The sequence below is a fragment of the Zeus faber genome (genome assembly GCF_960531495.2).
Source record: "Zeus faber genome assembly, chromosome: 1".
In the NCBI taxonomy this organism is placed as follows: Eukaryota; Metazoa; Chordata; class Actinopteri; order Zeiformes; family Zeidae; genus Zeus; species Zeus faber.
This window is the reverse complement of record NC_137193.1, coordinates 62,321,282-62,341,435: the sequence shown is the minus strand read 5'-3', so window position 1 is coordinate 62,341,435 and position 20,154 is coordinate 62,321,282. Positions and strand designations below refer to the sequence as shown.

Below are 20,154 nucleotides of genomic sequence, written 5' to 3'. Positions count from 1 at the left end.
TCAAAATGAAAACCACGAACATAAACAGGAGACGGTTCCACTGCGCCCTGCCCCTCTGCAAAAAAATACTTTTTTGTTTATTGTATTTCCCTATTTTTCAAATTAATCCCTAGTTTCATGTATATTGCCAATTTTTCAGGTAATCCTTAGGTTTATTGCATATTCGGTGGCACGGTGGCGCAGTGCATTGCACTGCTGCCTCACAGCAAGAAGGTCCTGGGTTCGATTCCCGCCTGGGGCGCTGTTGGCACCGTGCTCCGGCGGGTTATCTCCCAAATAGGAGCCTTTCTGTGTGGAGTTTGCATGTTCTCCCTGTGTTCACATGGGGTTTCCTCCACCTCACGTCAGTAAGGACCCCCACCAAAAACATGCACCCATCATCGTCTACATTTACATTTAGTCATTTGGCAGACGCTTTTATCCAAAGCGACTTACAAGGGAGAATAACATTCAGCTACATTGCGACAGAGATTGGTGTAACAGCAACATTCGTGTAACAATAAATACTGCAAGGTGGTGCTATTGTAGGTTAGGACAGGAGGTACTCACTGAAGAGCTGGGTCTTCAGGTGCTTCCTAAAGACAGAGAGGGAGGTCCCCGCTCTGGTCATTTTTGGCAGCTCGTTCCACCAACGTGGAACTACAAATGAGAATAGCCTGGATTGCCGTGGCTGTATGGCCGGCAGAGCCAGGCGACGCTCATTTGACGAGCGCAGCATCCGGGGGGCAACATGTGCTCTTACAAGAGCATTTAAGTAGGCTGGAGCATTCCCAACAATCACTCTGTAGGCCAGCATAAGAGACTTGAACTTGATGCGAGCGGCTACAGGGAACCAGTGGAGCTCGATGAGCAGCGGAGTGACATGTGCCCTCTTTGGCTGGTTGAACACCAGTCGCGCCGCCGCATTCTGTATCATCTGTAGTGGCTTCACCGCACAGGCCGGCAAGCCTGTTAAGAGGGCGTTGCAGTAGTCGAGGCGGGACATCACCAAGGTTTGTACCAGCAGTTGAGTGGCATATTGGGTCAGGTACGGCCTGACTTTTCGGATGTTGAGTAGTGCGAAGCGGCAGGACCGAGAGACGGCGGCAACATGGTCCGAGAATGTCAGTTGGTCATCGATAATGACACCAAGATTCCTTGCAGCCTTGGTAGGAACAAGAGATAGAGAGTCGATTTTAATATCAATGTTGTGATAAATACCTTGTTTGGCCGGGAAGACCAGCAGTTCCATTTTCGCCAGATTTAGTTAAAGATGATAATCCTTCATCCATGTGGATATGTCAGCGAGACAATCCGAGATCCGCGTCGAGACAGTAGGGTCGTCGGGCGGGAAGGACAGATAGAGTTGAGTATCATCCGCATAGTAGTGATATGAAAAGCCATGTGAGCGGATGATCGGGCCCAGTGAGGTGGTGTTTATGGCGAAGAGGAGGGGGCCTAGCACCGAGCCTTGGGGCACCCCTGTGGTGAGGTTGTGAGGCACAGACAGCTGGCCTCGCCATGTCACACTGAACGAGCGCCCAGTAAGGTAAGATTCGAACCAGGAAAGTGCACTGCCCGTTATGCCCATACTTGAGAGTATGGACAGGAGTATGCTGTGATTGACAGTGTCAAAAGCAGCTGATAAGTCTAGCAGAATGAGAACCGAGGATTTGGCAGCAGCTCTAGCAGTTTTTAAGGCCTCTGTCACAGACAACAGGGCTGTTTCGGTGGAGTGACCACTTTTGAAGCCAGATTGAAGTGTATCAAGAAGGTTGTTTCTTGACAGGTACTCTGTAACCTGTCTAGAGACCGCCCTCTCTAAGGTTTTGGAAAGGAATGGGAGGAGAGAGACCGGCCGATATTTTTCTACTTGATTGGGATCGAGTGAGGGTTTTTTGAGCAGTGGTGCGACCCGAGCCGCTTTGAAAGCGGAAGGGAAAGTGCCGGAAGTTAGGGAAGAATTAATCACATGTGTGATTGCCGGGGTGATAGTCGGTGATATGGCTTGAAGGAGGTTAGATGGGATCGGATCTAGCGGACAGGTAGTAGGACGGCTACATGTTAGTAGTTTAGATACCTCACTTTCAGCGAGGGGGGTGAAACCAGGGAACGATGAGCCTAGGGCTGGAGAAGACAGGTTGTGAGTAAGTTGTTTAGTGAATTGGCTGCTGATGGCTGCCACTTTGTTAGTAAAAAAGGAGGCAAGGCAGTCGGCAGTGAGGTTAGTAGCTGGGGGAGGTGGTGGAGGGTAAAGCAGAGACTTGAAGGTGGCGAATAACTTACGTGTGTCTGTGGCACCGTTGATCCTATCGTTGAAGAAGGCCTTCTTGGCAGCAGTGATGCTGGAAGAGAAGGAGGACAGCAGTGTCTGGTAGCTTGCAAGATCCTCAATTGTTTTGGATTTGTGCCATTTCCTCTCGGCTGCTCTGAGGTCAGTGCGCGTTGTCCGGAGGGTGTCAGTCAGCCAAGGGTGCGACTGGGTTGAACGAGCAGGTCTGGTGGATAGTGGACACAGGCTATCCAGACATGAGCTCAAGGTGGAGCAGAGGGAGTCAGTGGCATCATTAACCTGCAGAGAGGAGAAAGTGCCGTGAGGTGGAAGAGAAGAGGAGAGCACAGAGGAGAAGTGGGTGGGAGACAAGTTGCGGAGATTGCTGCGGATAGTAACCATGGGTGGGGAGGTAGGGGGTTGTTTTGGTAGCTGGACATTGAAGTGGATGAAGAAGTGGTCAGAGAGATGAAGAGGAGTGACCCATAGGTTGTCGGTGGTACAGCTCCGAGCAAGAATGAGATCAAGCTCTTTGCCAGCCTTGTGAGTCGGTGGAGTCGGGATCTGTCTTAGGTCGAACGAGCGAACCAAACACAGGAAGTCAACCGAGCTCGCACTGTCCAAGTGGATGTTCATGTCTCCGAGGACGAGCGTGGGACACTCATGCTCAGGAATTGATGACAGCAGGGTGTCAAGCTCATGTAGGAAGTCACCTAGTTGTCCTGGTGGACGGTAGGTGACGACCACAGAGGCTTTCACCGGAGCAGTCACCAAGACGGCATTATATTCAAAGGAGGCAAAGTTGTTTAAAGGCACCAGTGGATTAAATTTACATGTGTTGCAAATTAGCAGGCCAGTCCCACCACCACGGCCAGATGGTCTGGATGTGTGGGAGAATGAGTAGTTAGTGGAGAGTGCAGCCGGGGTTGCGCTATCTTCCGGTTTAATCCATGTCTCAGTGAGAGCAAGGAGCTCCAAGGAGAGGTAGTTGGCATGACCAGAAATGAAGTCTGCCTTGTTAACTGCAGATCGACAATTCCACAAGCCAACAGAGAAGGAGGTCTTTGCAGAAGATGTTTGCTGCAGGGACCTGAGGTTACCCGGATTGCATCGGCGTATGGTATAACGAGGCTTTCTGTGTGACCATGAGGTTGTAGGGATGCGGTAGTAGCACATTTTGTAAGGAGTGAGAAAAAGAAGGCAGGTTTGCCTTGTTCGGTGTCCTTCCGTCGGTTGACGTGCAGAGGTAGACGTGCGTCTTCACACGAGAGCGACTACAAATGGGCCAACGCTTGAAGCTAACGCTTCATGGGCAGGACCATAAATAGGTGATAGAATACAGCTGCTCGTGTGATTAGGGTTGCACCTGGCTAAGAGCACGCCCACATAAGAGAGGACTTACCTGAATAGGGGGTGTGTCTGGAACACAAGCTTGTTGGCAGATCAGCAAATAGCAGTGAAATGTACAGAGTCAATCCAGTAGTCCAAGTTGCAATACTACAATACGAGCAGTGATACACTACACAGCAACCTCAGCACTAGAGCTCGACGATAAATGTCCATCGTCTGACCAGCGATGGACATTTATCACCTGGTCCCCGGGCGCGTCTACGTATGCTGCCCACTGCTCCTGGCTGTGCCCCCGGAGGAAGGACAAGCCAGGATGGGTCAAATGCAGAGGATCCATTTCACCGGCCACCATCAAAGCATGTGCATGTGTGTGTGTGTGTGCAAGCATGTGTTACAGTGTGGTGTGTTGCGTGATAAATAAAGTCTCTTTCCTTTTTCTATATTCTCTCTATCTATCTGTCTATCTATCTATCTATCTATGCATATTTAGTTTTGAACAATTTCTAATTTTTTATGGAAAAAGGCCTTATGTTTACCACATGCTCTTATACTCACACACATATGAACTCCCTCGTTCTTCGCAATCTCTCAGTCACGGTCTTTCTCTGTCCCCGCCCCCCTGACCTTTCGCGGTAGGTATATGGAGTTGATGGAGAAGGTACGTAAAGGAGGCGGAGAGAAGGCCATAGCCAGACACACCCAGAGGAACAGGAAATTGTTGGTCAAGGACCGCCTTCGTCTTCTCCTGGATAACGAGGACTTCCTGGAGTTGTCCCCGTTTGCCGGCTTGGGTCTGCCCTACGGAGACATACCTTCAGCCGGATGCCTAACCGGTTAGGGAAAGACTTTAATGTACTTTGAATTGAATTGAACTGAACGGTAAAAATTTGAATTTATCAAACAAAATCATTTCTTTATTAATTGTTAATTAATTGATGTGTTGCAACCAGTGCTGAATAGCTAGATAGATAGATAGAATAAATAGATAGATACATAGATTCAATAGATAGATAGATACAAAGATACAATAGATAAATTAATAGGTGTATATAATAGATAAATACAGTACATAGACGGATACAAATGAAAAATGATTACCTAGTATGGCAGGTAGCAGGTGGTATTTATGAGTTGACTCAAATGCACTATCAACACAACTTCTGTCTTACATTACTGAGCTGCCTGCAGTTGCCTAGACTTGAATGAAAATATTAAAAGAATACCCCAAAACTATCCAGAGGGTGGAAACATGTTCAAATAAACGGTTAAGAGTAAACAAACAAAGTAATATGGCAATATACAATTAACCTTATGATAAACAATAGAAATAACCTAAAAAGTAACACAAAAAATCCCAATAAGAATGACAAAAATGGAAAACAAATACATACAAGCACAAAATGGTCATATACAATAAACCTGAATTTAATAGATTAATTTACCAACACTAGATACATAGTTATGCAGGGATTCATATATTTTTTCCTTGTCTTAATACAAAACATTGCAGTTATCGGCAACACCGCTCAATCCATAATGCAAAACAGGGAGAAAGAAATTTCACCGGTTAAAGCTGTGTCATTGGCTCTGTGTTGTCAATGTGTCATTTTGTGTCTGCTAAACCCAGCCTGAGGTCGTGCGTACGTGTGTGTGTGTCCATCCATCCAGGCATAGGCAGGATCAACGGCCTGTGGTGTGTGTTCATTGCCAACGACGCCACAGTGAAGGGGGGCACGGCTTATCCAATCACAGTGAAGAAGCAGCTCCGCGCACAGGAAGTAGCGACCCAGAACCACCTCCCCTGCATCTATCTTGTAGACTCCGGAGGGGCATTTCTACCGCTACAGGTACACACACACACACACACACAGACAAACTTCTGAAACTTCTGTTTGATTTTTGTGCTAATAAGTTTTTTCCGAGCCTGAAATCTTCCTCTGAACGCTATTTTTCAGTCAAATTTTCAGACTGTAAATGTGTCTGTGTGTCTGTGCATCCAGTCAGAAATCTTCCCCGACAAGAACCAGGGTGGACGAATGTTTTACAACGAAGCCATTATGTCTGCCATGAAGATTCCACAGGTAGTACGACACACAACATTTTACGCCGCTACGTTTCAAAGCAAATATCTGTAGTGTTAACTCTACTACATTTGTATTAATTTACTCTGGTTATATGTTTATAAACATTTATTAGTTTGTAAATATGGATTTATATTTATGTCTATCAAAAGAAAATCAGGATATGCTGAGCACTCATCGGCAGAAAAAACGGTACAGTAGTACTTTATGCCATATTATAGACTGAACAACAAGTTAAGAGTTAGTACCTATCTAAATTTACTAAAGTAGAAATGTAAACATGGTATTGTCACTTTTACTAGAGTCATTGCGTGAGTATTTGTACTTAAAAGTAAAAGCTCAGAGTACTTGGTACCACTGTTAATTCCAGGCACAATATATGTATAATGCTATTCTAACTGTTAATGGTTGGGCATCCAGTACATAAAAATACATTTAAATAAATGACAATTAAAACAAAAACAGGGAGAAAGAACGTTTACCCGGTAAAGCTGTGTCATTGGATCTGTGTGTCATTTTCTACCACTAGAGGGGGCATTGACAGTAACAAAGGTAAAGGTTACGGATGCACTGTGTCCATTATTATCATAAGCGTAACGTGAAAATGCCCAAGATGCATCCTCTCGATCTTGTGACCGCATTTAATATTTTAATGCCGGAGAGCTGTAATAAAATGACTGCTAACCCCAGTGTGTGTGTGTGTGTGTGTGTGTGTGTGTGTGTGTGTGTGTGTGTGTGTGTGTGTGTGTGTGTGTGTGTGTGTGTGTGTGTGTGTGTGTGTGTGGTTGCCACAGGTGTCGGTGGTGTGCGGCTCCTGCACCGCAGGCGGAGCCTACGTTCCCACCATGGCGGAGGAGGCCGTGATGGTGCACCGAATAGGAACCATATTCCTGGGCGGGCCGCCCTTGGTGAAGGCCGCCACGGGGGAGGAGGTCACACCAGAGAACCTAGGAGGGGCCAGACTTCACTCTGAGTAGGCACACAAAAAAAAACCTACAAAAAATATTTGTCTTCAGTACGGTACATGAGAAATCTGATTGTTTTAAAACAGTAATAAAAAAATAAAAAATAAAAAAAAAGTATAATAATAATAATAATAAATTTCTTCTTCTTCTTCATATCAAAACACTGCCAAAATATTTTGTATTGGATTTGGTCTCCATGTTTGATATGTATACCCATATAGGCCTAGGAGTAAATTCTATATTTTTGTTGCTGCATGATTTTCCTCAATATTCTAAAATATTGAATAATCGAATTACGAATATGTTAAATACATGAACAATATTAGGTATATAATATTCCTGCTTAATTTATTTTAAATTGATTCCACATCAAATCTTTACAGTTGGTATTCAGTTCAGAGAAAAATGGTTACTTTTTATTTTAGTCGATGAGTCGCAATTAAATGTTTTTCTTAACAATATGACCATTTATGGGACTCACTTTCTGTTTGGTGACGGTTTCATTGATAACTTGTTCAGAGCACAACCACGCTGAACACGTTACTATCAAGAAACTTACCGCTCTGCTGCAGCTTCAATGCAGTCTAATGAGGCAAACGTTTAAACCTTAAAAAAAAAAAAATTGTCTTTGTCAGGGTCAGTGGCTGCGTGGACCATTTTGCCTTAGAAGAGAAGGAGGCGTACGAGTGCACGCGAAACATCATATCCACCCTCAACTTCCAATTGCCAGAGGAAGAGGAAGAAGAGGAGAGGAACAGAGTTGAAGAACCTCTTTATGGCCCGGAGGAGTTGCTGGGCCTGGCCCCACGGAATTATAACCACAGTCTCAACCCCAGAATGGTAAAAAATCAACATAGTTACACTCCCAGTATTTCCCCCTGTTCCTTTCTCTTGTAAATAATATACTCTAAAAAACAAGCTTCGGCTTTTTCTTGATTTAAGATAGCATATGAAGTCGCTGTAATGTGAATTCAGCGATTTGTTTCTAAACACATTATACATGTTAGAAAGTAATTGCTGAAAACATGTGAAAAGACTGAACGGTAGTAGTACTGAATTGTGGAATTAGACCGTTAGACCGGTTTATTTTGGGCGGGGCTAAATCATGATTCGATGATGTAGCATGGTCATACTTGCCATGGCCCCTCCCCCTAACACTATATAACACCAGGTCAGAATCGCCGCATCGGTGGTGAAATAAGCTATGCTAACAGCCTGGAGTTTGAGATAAAACGCTGTTTTGGGAATAAACACCTGAAGTAAAAGGCGTCTTCAGGAAGAACATGAACTCATGCCACGGACACACAGAACAAAAAAGTTTGACTGCGCAGGGTTTGGTTGTGTTAGCATTAGCTGCATGCGAGCAGGCCGTGGAGCCCCGACCCGGCCTGTAGAGGAGCCAGCCGGGGGCACTGAAGAGCGAGGAGTTCCACAGCCAGACAGTGGCACTTTGAATTGAGCAACTAGACACACAGGACTGGGTTCAGCAGGACATTTAAACATTGAATTTACTTATTCCACCCATGCCAACATGCGGTCTGTTTCAGAACAGAGGGAACTACCTTTTTTCACGATTTTGAAACCTTATTTTATATACTTGGCAATTTTTTCTAATTTGGCTGGGTGGTTGAAGCAACACTATGTAACTTGTTCACCCTAAAATAACAGCTTCAAAATCATTTTGATGGTACACTGACTTGTAATATGGAGAATGGCACTTGTTTCATTCCCACCCACCCACCCCCCCAAACATCTGTTCTTGCACTATGTAACGTCTGTGTTTGGGTTCAAAACCGCAGGAAATGTGCGTAACGCTTTGCAACACAATGTCACTTCCTTGATGTTTGACTCCGGGAATTACCATTTTTTTGCCTGGTAGAGTTTATTAAAAAAAAAAAATAATAATACAAATTCTAAACTTGCCGGTCCAAATGCTGGTAATAATGCTCATCCGGAATGTAGCCGCTCCACCTCCCTGAGGCCGCGGATGAGACGGGCCAGTGGTGCACCCAGGCACCGGCCCCTCAGCCGGTGCGGTCGAGGTCCGTGTAAGGAACTCTGTAATTTTATTTGCATTCGTAACATAGACTGTTGTTGAAACGTGACTGTTGCGGACCAAGGGGCATGGTCAAGCACCGGCTGAGGCGACCGCATGGCTCCCTTTCCCATGGTGGGGACGGTAGCTCAGGAGGTAGAGCTGGTGGTCTAGTGATCTAAAGGTTGCTGGTTGGATCCCAGGCTCCTCTTGCTAGCATGCTGTAGTGTCCTTGAGCAAGACACTTAACCCCTCATTGCTCCTGATGGCTGCGTCCGTCAGTGTTTGAATAATTGTAAGTCGCTTTGGATAAAAGCGCTAAATGTAATGTAATGGTCGCCAAGCTGCCCGTGCGGCGCTGTTTGTCTGTCTTGCAGAGGGGATTGGCACATGGGCTCGTCAGCCGACCAGGAGCCACAGAGTTTTATTATATAGAGCAATAAGAAGTTTGCAGGTCGGAAGTATACATAATAATACTACTGATAATAATAGTTATATTATTAATAATAATGATGGTTTCGGGCGCAGGAGGATTGATGCTCGAATCTGGCCTCTGGTCGGCTGATGAGCCCATGCGCCAATCCCCTCTGCAAGACAGACAAACATTAAGAAAGCTCCCTGCCTCGAGTTTGCCGATTCGAGGCAGCTTGGCGGCCGCGGGGAAGGGAGATGTGCTGTCGTCTGCAGCCCGTGCTTGACCACACCACTCGGTCAGCCACAGTGACCGATAATGTTCAAATTTGTCTGGTAAAATAAATTCTTTTCAGACACCGGACCAAGTTTTTTACAACAGTGGTAATTGCTGTTAAAAACTGTTTTCAGGACTTTTTTCAATTTTATATTTCTTTTTCATAGTTTTTCTTTTATTTTAGTTTATCTATTGTTTATCGTTTCGTGTATATTGGCAGATTTTTTTATTTGGAACAGTTAACTGTTAGGTTTATTTAATATTTTCCATATTTTGCCATTACATTTTTTCCTATTTTTATTCAGTCGTTGTAATGCTTTATTATTATTTTGCAGAATGTGTTGTTGTTAGCTGCTGAGACATTGCATTTTCCCTTTGGGTATGAATAAAGTATCTAACTATCCATCCATCCCTCTTTCCAGGTAGTTTGTCGTCTGACGGACGGGAGCCGATTCCAGGAGTTTAAAGCTCGCTACGGCACCACACTGCTCACTGGATTCGCTAAGATTCACGGGTAAACTGCAGATTTTTTTTGTGTGATTGAGTAAATAGTCATTCAACATACAGTGTTTCCGCTACAAATAAGATATTAATTTATTGATCCCATTGCAGAAGCTCAACGGGGAAGGATAAAGTACAGAGTAACAATAAGAGAATGTACACTGCACACTTCACAATATACGCATACAATAAGCAGTCCAACAGTAACAAATTAAATAAGTAATATACTAATTATGAACTTTTTTTATGGCAAGAATGCAGGTAGTAGCATGGAAATAGGCAATAGCAACAACGGCATTTTTCCTCATGGTAGTTGTTCACTGTTCTAGTAGTTGGGGCCTTGTCATAATAATCAAGGATGTTCTTTTCCTGTGGTAATTATGCTCTTTAATAGAGCACACAACATTTTACAAATTAATATTAAAAGTACTCTCATTCAACTGGGTGCAGTGTAAAGCAATCTTCAGGTAAAAAATGAAACAATCCTGATTTGGAACATTATATCTGTAGTCACTGCGTCCGTCTAAGTTGTCCACAGTACGTGAGGGTTGAAGGTTGAGAGAAAAATCATTTCAAAAGGCTAAGGCTTTGAAAAACACAGCTCTAAAGAACCTAAATGAGAGGCTTGTGTTCTGGTCTTCTCCCCTCTGGTAGCCATTTGGTGGGAATGGTAGCCAACGACGGAGAGCTATCCCACGAGGCGTTGCTGAAAGGCAGCCATTTTGTCCAGCTGTGTGATCGGAGAGACATCCCCCTCGTCTTCCTCCAGAACACAGCGCCCGGACCCATGGAGACGCTTAGCCCAAATCAGGTACAACCACCACTCGGCTGGAAAGAAACAACGCATGGCGAAAATTCCCACACGTCGAATGACTACTGAAACTCTGTATTCAGCTAGAAATACCATTGGCCTGCAGTCTCTAGGGTGTAATTCTGAACGTTTCCCTGTTTTTATTTCTAATTCAAATGGTCCCGTTAAATAGCAAGTGCTTCATGTGGCTCAACATTGCAACAGGTGTGTGTGTGTGTGTGTGTGTGTGTGTGTGTGTGTGTGTGTGTTTTTCTGCGTGTGTTCTTCAGGCGGAGGTCAACTCCAACCGCCTGAAGGCCCAGGCATCCATGATGTCAGCTGTGGCGTGTGCCTCTGTCCCCAAGATCACCGTGGTGATTGGTGGGTGTCATGGCGTTGACAGCTACACTATGGTGAGCGGCATTTAAAAAATGTAATTATATTATATTAATATCTACACAAGCTAGGGATTTGTTCTGGATGGGGTTCATGATTAGCATAAAATAAAAAGTAAAAAAGCACAAGTCTGGAATATTTGAGTTAAAAATAGTGATAAAATAAAACAGAATAAAAAGTGAGGTATAAATACAAAAAAGAAGTCAAATATCTACAAAATAGCCAGATATATAAAAATATACAAAATACGATACTAACGCACAGGATAAATCATGAATCGTGCGAATTATGGGGGTAATTGGGGGGTCCGACCCCCCGAAAGAGGTAAAAACAACAGAGTGAGGGGGTCTGTCCCCCCACCCCACCAAAGTGGACCATACCACACCACCCAGGCAAGCTCTTGGAGCAGCTGCTTCAGCAGTGTGATCCGCAGCTCAGGTCAGAGCGATCTTTTTTTACAAACAAAGCAAATAATAACTGTTATTATTGTAGATTTAGTATACTCCATTTGCTAATTGAGTGAAACAAAAAAAGCTCTGTAACTGGGACAAAATGTCAGTCACTGTCTTACGGGGGGTTCTGTGAGTGAGAGAGAGTCAGGAGCCAGTGTGAGACACTATTACATTTTTTTCATTGTTGGAAACAACATTCCACTGGCTGTAGTAAAGTCAATCCTGGAAGTTTTTCAAAAAAACCTTTGATCTTCTATAATGATGAACCTCGCTTCTGTCTGTCCCCAGTGTGGGAGGGCCTTTGACCCCAACTTCCTATTCCTGTGGCCCAACGCCAGAGTGTCCATCGTGGCTCTGGGCCACGGCGGCTCCACGTTGCCCTCCAGTGGAGAGGATTCAGAGGATGACAAGGAGGTGGAGGAGCCGTGGAATGAAAGACTGGCAGAGGAGAGCACAGCGTTCTTCGCCTCTGGCCGCCTCTGGGACGACGGGATCATTCAACCTCAGGACACCAGGAAGGTGAGGGGGGATGCGGTGTTAACAGGAGAGCTCAAGTCGACCTCATGCAAAATTAGAGTGGAACAAAACCTATTTCCAGAAAATGTTTGCGAATTTCTTGAAGAAAATGATTGTTTTACATTCAACCCCCATCAAAGAGTTGACTTGTTTCTTGCCTATAAAGCCTCCAATGTTTTTAAGTGCACAGGGTTATTTTTAGTATTGATTCGAATCAATAATTCTCTCACGCTCTCTCTCTCTCTCACAGGTGCTGCGAGACTGCCTGGATATCATCGGACAGCGGCAATATCGGCTTTCCACAGAAAACCTACGATCCCCGCTGCTTCGCATCTAGAATGGAGAAGAAAGCAGCAGAGAAAGCATCAGCTGGTTATGAAGAGAAACTCGCCAGTCCTCGAGTTAATTTGAAATGAAATTGGGTGAGGGACGATCCCATCCAGATTTTACATCTAGTTTTTGAAGTGGTAGACAGGTGGCGATGCACGCCGTCCCACACTGTGTTGCAGCAGTGTCTTTTAACCGCTGTGAGAGCTTGCCAGGCGTGCCCTGCACCTCTTTGTCAAATTCCACTTAGAATTAACAATGGAAATTGGCCTTTTGTGTTGCGAGATCAAGGTTGCAAGGCTGTAGTAATCCCTTATTCATCAGTTCCAGAAGAGCAGCTCTGTGTTTGAACAAGCTCAAGTTTCCCTTGGAAACTGAGGCCATTACTAGTGATTTGGCTCTTGGCGAGTCACTCAGTGAAAGAATTTGTTTTATTTTGACTCTTTGTTCATGTGATTCAGTTGGTTTGATACAGAACTTCTAGTGAACGACAAACAGGAGTTAATTATTTTCAGTCACTCGCTCATCCACTCTTTTGCCGGAGTGATTCCAGAATCATTTAAGTGTGATTCACTATGAACAAATCATGCACCAGTTGTTCAATCATCATTAGTTGGTCGTATTAATAAGCACAGCTATACATGTTTCTGATATGTGGGATTATTTCAATGGAAAATTGTTGGGAAACAGGTTGCTGTGGGCTCCACATTGATTTTTTTAATAATGACCTATCCATGCCTTTAAAACATGAGATAACAAATGTACTGCAGTCAACAAATTAAATCTACTTGTTTTTATTTGTAAATGGAAAAAAGAACAGTTGGAAATACATTTCAAGCTGATATTAAAAGGCAGAATAACACATTGTGCTGTTACATTTTGAGTTTTGCTCATGTGTTATCTTTACCTACAATGGACAGGTCATCACATGAAAGAAAACCATCCACGCTGACTCTTAACTTAACCCCCAAACATTTAGCAATTTACCACAACACCAATGTGTATCAGCAGAAAGCACAGATTAAATAAGTTATTCCAGTATGAGTAAAAATTGCTATAATCAAAAAACTACTAGAGAGTATTGGTTAACTTTTGCAGTACGTATAATCGTCAATTTGAGTTATGGCAGCATTCAAAAGAAAGGGCACAGCAGGATATTACTAAAAGATACGCTTTAAGATACGCTACTCCGCAAACGGCAAATTAACCCCTAGGGGACGCCGTTGACTCAAACCGCAAACTAGTCTGAGTTGTGTGGACTAAATGTTTAAAGAACAAATAAATAAAACTTGGTCTAGAAGGAGTACTCTAAAAAGATCGGGTGTCCTAAAAGTAGAAATATAAAGATGTTGCCACGCAGCTCCAGATTCCACAGATAACTGTCCACTCACTTAAGACCTGACATAGTGCTGTATTCGGAAAGTGGACAGATTGGGTAATTTCATTGAGTTCCCTTTGAGGGTATAAGCGAGGAAGCACGTCAGCCAAAACGCCTTGTTGTGGGATGAGAAGAAAACCGATCAGTTGGGGAGGAGGCTCCTCAGTGCCAGGATGATGATGATGATGGTGAGGTTTTGACGGCGGCGGCTACTTCCATTTTAATGAGATCAAAGGCAAGGCAATTTCTGATATTTTGTCATGAAAAATGTCACCTTCTCGTTCATCATCCTCTCTTTCGCGGTCATGGTGAAGATCAGGCCTGGGTTAGGTGTTGAGACTGGGGTTTGAACATGCCATGTAGGGTGACGGGGATAATGGTGTCGACCTCCGCCCTAGCGAGCTCTCTCAGCTCCCTGGCATCCAGCACCAACAGGAAACTTGGTCTCGCTGCACCAGGTTTTATGACAATACTGAGCAACACACCTGGGACATGAAAAGAGGATATTAGACCGTGTGGGTGTGAGAGAGAAAATGCAGGTGATAACTGTATGCGATGCAAACAGATGTACAATATGCGGTCAAGAGTTTGCTAACTATCCTCCTTGCCCCGCAGTACCAAGCTGACCTCCTCCACCCCTACGCCCCGCCCGGAAGCTGCCGTCCTCGGACGCAGGTCTGCTCTCCACCCGCATGAGCCTCCGAACCTTCATGGACAGAGCCTTCAGTGTGGCAGCCCCCACTCTCTGGAACTCTCTCCCCACTGACATTCGGAATGCTCCATCCCTGGCCACCTTCAAAAGTCTGCTAAAAACCTACCTCTTCAACGAGGCCTACTGCCCCTGACCCTTTTTTTTCTGTTATTTATCTTTTTTTTTTATTTGTTTGTTTTTTGTTTTTGTTTTTCCATTGTAAAGTGTCCTTGGGTTCCTGAAAGGCGCTATATAAATCCCAGTTAATATTATTATACTTACTGCATGTTTGCATGACACACCTACGGTTTCTTCTATGGCAATACACACATTCATAGGTGACCTCACAACACGTGCTAGACTCATCTTCAAAACTGAATATAAATTCCCTGGACCAACAAACTTGGAAAAGTCCAGGCAAAAATGTGGTAGATCGTCTCGATGACTTACTTTTATTTTTTGGGGATTTGTCTTGACCATCGGTGGGCAAAACATGGCCAATACTAGGATCTAGCATCTATAGGATATCTAGTGGACGACTAAGGAACTACAACTAAGTGCATTGCATGACCTACCGTCGTCTTCCTCCGTGGCTCCGGGTGTCGGTATGAACAGGGGCTCTGAGGGGTAGGAGTCCTCCTGCTGCCACATCCACGTCTCTTTGGTCTGGACATTCAGCTTCACAATCTGGAACGGTGAACAAAAGGGCAATCAACGGTACTGCCACGCTTTCAACTTGCAGGGAAGCCAAAGCTGTCACATCCAGGACATTTTAGTTGACAATTGTCACATAAATAATTGTTAACAATTGTATTTTTACTCCTTTTATGCCACTATGAGGGTATAAGCCCATAATATTGTAACTTGCATACTCGTTATGAAGAACAGCCATTTATTAGACGTTGAACAACATTTAGAGAACAAAAATACCACATATATAGTCTCATACCACAATATTGATATTATACATATACATCCCCAGCCCTAGCCATTAAAATTGGCTTAAAGCTCCCTTGATATTCAGAAGGAAACATGGTGGAACGTAATAATTGTCATCAGGTGATCATGGAATAATCAAGACATCTGTAGTGAAGATGGAGCCTTTTTGCAGAGTTATCAAAGCAGCTGTAGCTCATCAACAATTGGGACCGTTTAAAATGACGTAAACACAAGTATAATCAACCTAAATGGAACAGACTCCTAATTAGTGTTATTAGCCAAGGTTGTTATTAATCTGCCACCACACCTGAGTGAAAGGTTTTCAGTCTTGGTTTGTAGGTTTCAATATGATAATATTGCAATTGTGTATGTATTATGTGTAAGGCCATTTTGATATTAAAACTTGTTTTTTCAATCCATTGTTTAGTTTTGAAATACTTAATTCTCGGAAAGAGAATATACATGTAATTGGGTCACTGTCTTGCAAGTTTTATCTGAGGCAGTCCCTAATGGTTGCCTTAATAGTCAATTGTGGTGTGTGATTTAAGCAGCCTCACCTGTTTTGGGTCTAGCTAACTGGGCCCGATGGCTGTACGCCTGTTGCTCATCGAGCAATCGACGAATACACACACACACACACACACACACACACACACACACGACGAGCCCTTGTCATGACATGTTTCCTATCTGCTCTGGGCTTGTTCCATCTTGGCCATCCGCTACAGTAAACTGGTATGTGTCAACCCCATCGCCCGTGTCTCTGTGTCGGAGGGCACTAAAAAGCCACTCAGTGACACGTGTGCCACATCAATCATTAATTTTAAATAACTTCTAAGTTACAACACCGTGGGATCTGTAATAACTTAGTAACTTTACGGTTTTTTTATTATGTGTATTTTTATATAATTGGCTATTTCTGTTGTAAAATTCATTTTGAGCTATTTGTGTATATTTAGCTATGAGTTCAGTTTTTGTTTCAAGTACATTTTCATATACAATATACTGTACATGCATTGACAGAAGAAACTAAATCTGATTCTGATCCGATTCTAATTCAAGATTCAACCTTTTTCTTCTTTTCTTCGTGGGAAGGGAAGTCAATGGGTTAGCCCTTGTAAGTTTCCATCCTGAGACCGGGACACTCACCCTATCTGGTATGAAGTGGTTCAGTCCCAGGCCGTATGCGTAGCAGTACTTCTTCCCACAACACTTTGAGTAGTTAATTTGGGGAAACTCGAAGGCTGACACACAAAGACAGAGGCAGAAACAGGCATAAAATAGTCGGCATAGGCATAGTCATACAATGAAAAAAAGGCGTTCACAATTCCTGCCAATGAAGCCATCACGCCCATACGTCAACATGTGTGACCATGTGTTTCTCACCCTGTCGGGGTACAGAAAACAGGACCTCGGGTTCTAGCCAGACCGTCCCGTCGCTGCGGAGAACAGCAGTTGCCGTGGTATAATGCAGGGACACCAAGTTTTTCCCCTGCGCTTCCTGACAGACAGACAGACAGACAGACAGACACACGCATATCCACACACACTTTCAACATAGGCGGTTTTAAATGACATTCTTACTTCGCTAGCCAATGCCACCGTGGTATTAACAGCCTTGGCTTCACTCACCCTGTGAATATCAAGCGGCAGCACGTAACGCCTGACCTCGGGCTGGGGAGCTGTCATGGCGGCGCTCTTCACTTTGTCCCATTCCTCCCGCAGGTTAGCTAGGTACAGGTAACTGTACACAAATTCATGACTAGAGAGAGAGAGAGATGGTTTTCAATAAATGTATTATCGTAGAGATGTACATGAACCCAAACACACAAGTGCATTCCGCTTAGCCCATACGTTACCACGTCTTTGCAGACAGACATACAGATGCAGCCGCCTAGAATGGCCAGTTGGTCCTTGACAGTGACAGGTCGGTGCTAATCTGAATTTTACTTAGCACTACCTAGCAGTATTTATTGTTACACTAATGTCTCTGTCGCAATGTAGCTTGAATGTTATTCTCCCTTGTAAGTCTCTTTGGATAAAAGCGTCTGCGAAATGACTAAATGTAATGTAATGTAATGAATAGAGTGAATAGATATGTATACCCGGCTAGAAGCCGGCTGGCAGGCCGGCTAGGGGTGGCCATTCTGAGTGTTTGGAACTTAAGAAAAAGGTTAAAGGTACAATTGCAGTCAGTCAATTGCTACCACAATGGCGCCTTAGATTTGACCAGTTAATATGCACTGAATCCCCAACCTATGAACTACACTGTTAATATCCCCAGATGGGTTTAATTTTAGTTTGAGCAAGCATGGACGAACATTGAGCTACCAATGACAGGCAAGCAAGACCCCTCTGCTACTGCTGCCCTGTTGGTATAATTCCTATGGCTTCCTTCAGCGGTTGCTATTTGCCGCTAATTGTCCAGTGTTACTGACTGCAACCTCTACCTTGTGGACAGTTTTTAGCGTTTAGTTCTACAGTCTTATTCATGAGATGTCACCGATGTCAACGTGGCGCTAGCTGCTGCTTGATTACTGATTGGCTGTCTTTCCAGAAACAGTAATACTTTGGCATCTGGGGGTAGCCTGGCATAAATTCCATCCTCCTCCATGAGAGCAACAGGTGCTAGTTATGGATTACAGAGCGAATTCATGAAAATCCTCAATACACTGAGCCAATGAAAACAGGGGTCTACCCACTTCAGCTACACCCGCAAGCCTCTCGGGAATGTTCTGCCAGCCACATGTGATGCCACAGTCTTGTCATTATTGGCATGAAGGGATTATAATCAACAACTGCCACACAGATCAGACTGACTTCTGTAATGCCTCCTGATGAAATTGGGATTGCCATTGAAGGATATCTTTGCTGAAAATGTATATATTTAATGGATAATGGGTGAAATGGATTCAATATATAATCTAAATTGCTCAGTACATTAAATGGCTGATGCTTTCAATAACAACGTGATTAATACAAAAGTGACTAATGACCAAAGTGGTGAAAAAGGTGAAAGTGGTTATTTTGAAAATCTTGACCCCAGGTCCATCGTAGCATTTATAAAGGATCCTTATTTGTATATAACAATTTTAAAAATAATTATATATATATATATATATATATATATAGTGGGAGTAACCCTAGAATTCTGTTTTCCACCATTGACCAACTAATCCAGACCCTGTTCTCGATATTTTAAGCATCTGTGACAAAATGTGAGGAATTTAGTTACTTACTTTACTTTTTAAAAGCAAAATGACAACTATTAATTCCGCTGCTGGAAACTTAAATAGTCAACCCTATAAAATGACAGCATCCATGAGGTCCTTTTATTGCTATTTCTGTTGCAGAGCTTTGTAGGATTGTAATAGAGAGTAACTCTTCCACCTGCTCCCTTGATGCTGTCCCTACTACCGGTATATTATTTAAAAAGGGTGTCTCAAGCTCTGCTTTGAAAGTCATTAATACATCACTTGAGACTGGGGTTTTGTCTGATGCTTTCAAAACAGCTGTTGTGAAACCACTGTTGAAGAAACCATACTTGGACTGTGGGGTCCTAGGTAAGGTAAGGTATTTGAGAAATTACTGTAGTCTTTAATCAAATTTACAATTTTGTAAATGAAAACAAAAATTTGGATAAGTTTCAGCCAGAATTCACAGCCATTTACAGCACAGAAACTGCGCTCATCAAAACAGTCAATGATTTAAGATTTAGCACCACGCCACCAAGGTTTCAATTCTTGTTCTTATGGATTTGAGCTCAGTGTTTAACACCATTGATCACAATATTCTCATACTGTAGATCAGGGGTGCCCAATACGTTGATCGCGATCGACCGGTTGATCGCAAAGGTAGTGCGGGTAGATGGCGAGTAACTGATTTGACCCACATGTTGAATGAGCTTAATTTAGAGCTGCAAGGAAAATACAAAACTGTGGTCAACATGATCAGTTCAGTTAATGTTTTCAAACGAAAAATGCAACTTCTGTCCTCAAAGCTGCAGCACCATGATTTGGGGAACTTTCAAAACCTCGCATCAGGGCTGGAGACCCAGGGAAGGCGTGTGTGCAACTTGACAGTGCTCGTTACACAGAGCAGATTGAAAACTGTCTGTCAGATTTTTTACAAAGGGTTTCAAGACTTTGCTTTACTCGAGCCAATCACTACATTTACGTGCTGCCCATTTAGGGAAGATATTGAGGTTAATTCACTTGCATCAAAAATTGCAACACTGTTTCACCTGAACTCGTCTGCAGTGGAGGATGAGATGTTGACACTACAGGCTGACACTGTGCTGTGTCTGAGTGTGCTACCTCCTTGACTACATTATTCGGCTCTACTTATTTATGTGAGTCAGCTTTTTCCCACATGAAGATTATTTAGTCCAAATACCGTTCCACCATGACGGATGATCATTCGGAAGCCTGCCTGAGGCTGGCTACCAGCAGCTACTGTCCGGACTATGCAACCCTGGCCGACACCATTCAGTGCAAGTCATCAGAGTAAGGTAGTGACCATAAATGTATTTAATTGTATTGTGCCGTAAGGGTTCATGCAGTGATGCAAGGTACGCCAACATATATACAAGTATACTATATATATATATATATATATATATATATATATATATATATATATATATATATATATGGCATTTTTTAATGCAGGTAGATCATTTTGACCTGGTTATTTTAAAAGTAGCTCGCAAGCTGAAAAAGTGTGGGCACCCCTGCTGTACATCATCTGGAGAACTGGGTTGGTCTGTCGGAATGTGTCTGGAAACGGTTCAGA

General features: G+C 43.5%; 2 protein-coding genes across 6 annotated transcripts in view; one reads left to right on the top strand and one right to left on the bottom strand.

Annotated features, from left to right (window-relative positions):
* Window positions 1–14,935, top strand: part of LOC307234271 (biotin-dependent 3-methylcrotonyl-coenzyme A carboxylase beta1 subunit) — a 16,329-nt gene extending 1,394 nt beyond the window's left edge. Inside the window, exons 3-13 of one of the 2 annotated variants that reach the window (XR_013844294.1) lie at window positions 4,238–4,434; window positions 5,270–5,448; window positions 5,602–5,682; window positions 6,477–6,655; window positions 7,283–7,487; window positions 9,793–9,884; window positions 10,526–10,682; window positions 10,952–11,074; window positions 11,798–12,028; window positions 12,276–12,447; window positions 14,346–14,935. Coding sequence is in view for 1 of the 2 variants with exons in the window: in XM_080005910.1 (XP_079862036.1) it covers window positions 4,238–4,434; window positions 5,270–5,448; window positions 5,602–5,682; window positions 6,477–6,655; window positions 7,283–7,487; window positions 9,793–9,884; window positions 10,526–10,682; window positions 10,952–11,074; window positions 11,798–12,028; window positions 12,276–12,362 (1,531 nt within the window). In the remaining variant the exon portion in view is untranslated. Of the gene's footprint in view, window positions 1–4,237; window positions 4,435–5,269; window positions 5,449–5,601; window positions 5,683–6,476; window positions 6,656–7,282; window positions 7,488–9,792; window positions 9,885–10,525; window positions 10,683–10,951; window positions 11,075–11,797; window positions 12,029–12,275; window positions 13,215–14,345 lie in introns of those variants that run through there. The other variant, XM_080005910.1, reaches the window with a different exon arrangement.
* The window catches only part of LOC307234283 (retinal Mueller cells isomerohydrolase-like), a 21,958-nt gene continuing 14,934 nt past the window's right edge, over window positions 13,131–20,154 (bottom strand). For all 4 annotated transcript variants that reach the window (XM_080005926.1, XM_080005928.1, XM_080005927.1 and 1 more), the window contains 5 exons: window positions 16,993–17,122; window positions 16,747–16,861; window positions 16,510–16,604; window positions 14,997–15,108; window positions 13,131–14,215 (listed from right to left, as the gene is read on the bottom strand). In XM_080005926.1, the coding sequence (XP_079862052.1) occupies window positions 14,046–14,215; window positions 14,997–15,108; window positions 16,510–16,604; window positions 16,747–16,861; window positions 16,993–17,122 (622 nt within the window). In that variant the 3' untranslated portion in view covers window positions 13,131–14,045. The remainder of the gene's footprint in view (window positions 14,216–14,996; window positions 15,109–16,509; window positions 16,605–16,746; window positions 16,862–16,992; window positions 17,123–20,154) is intronic.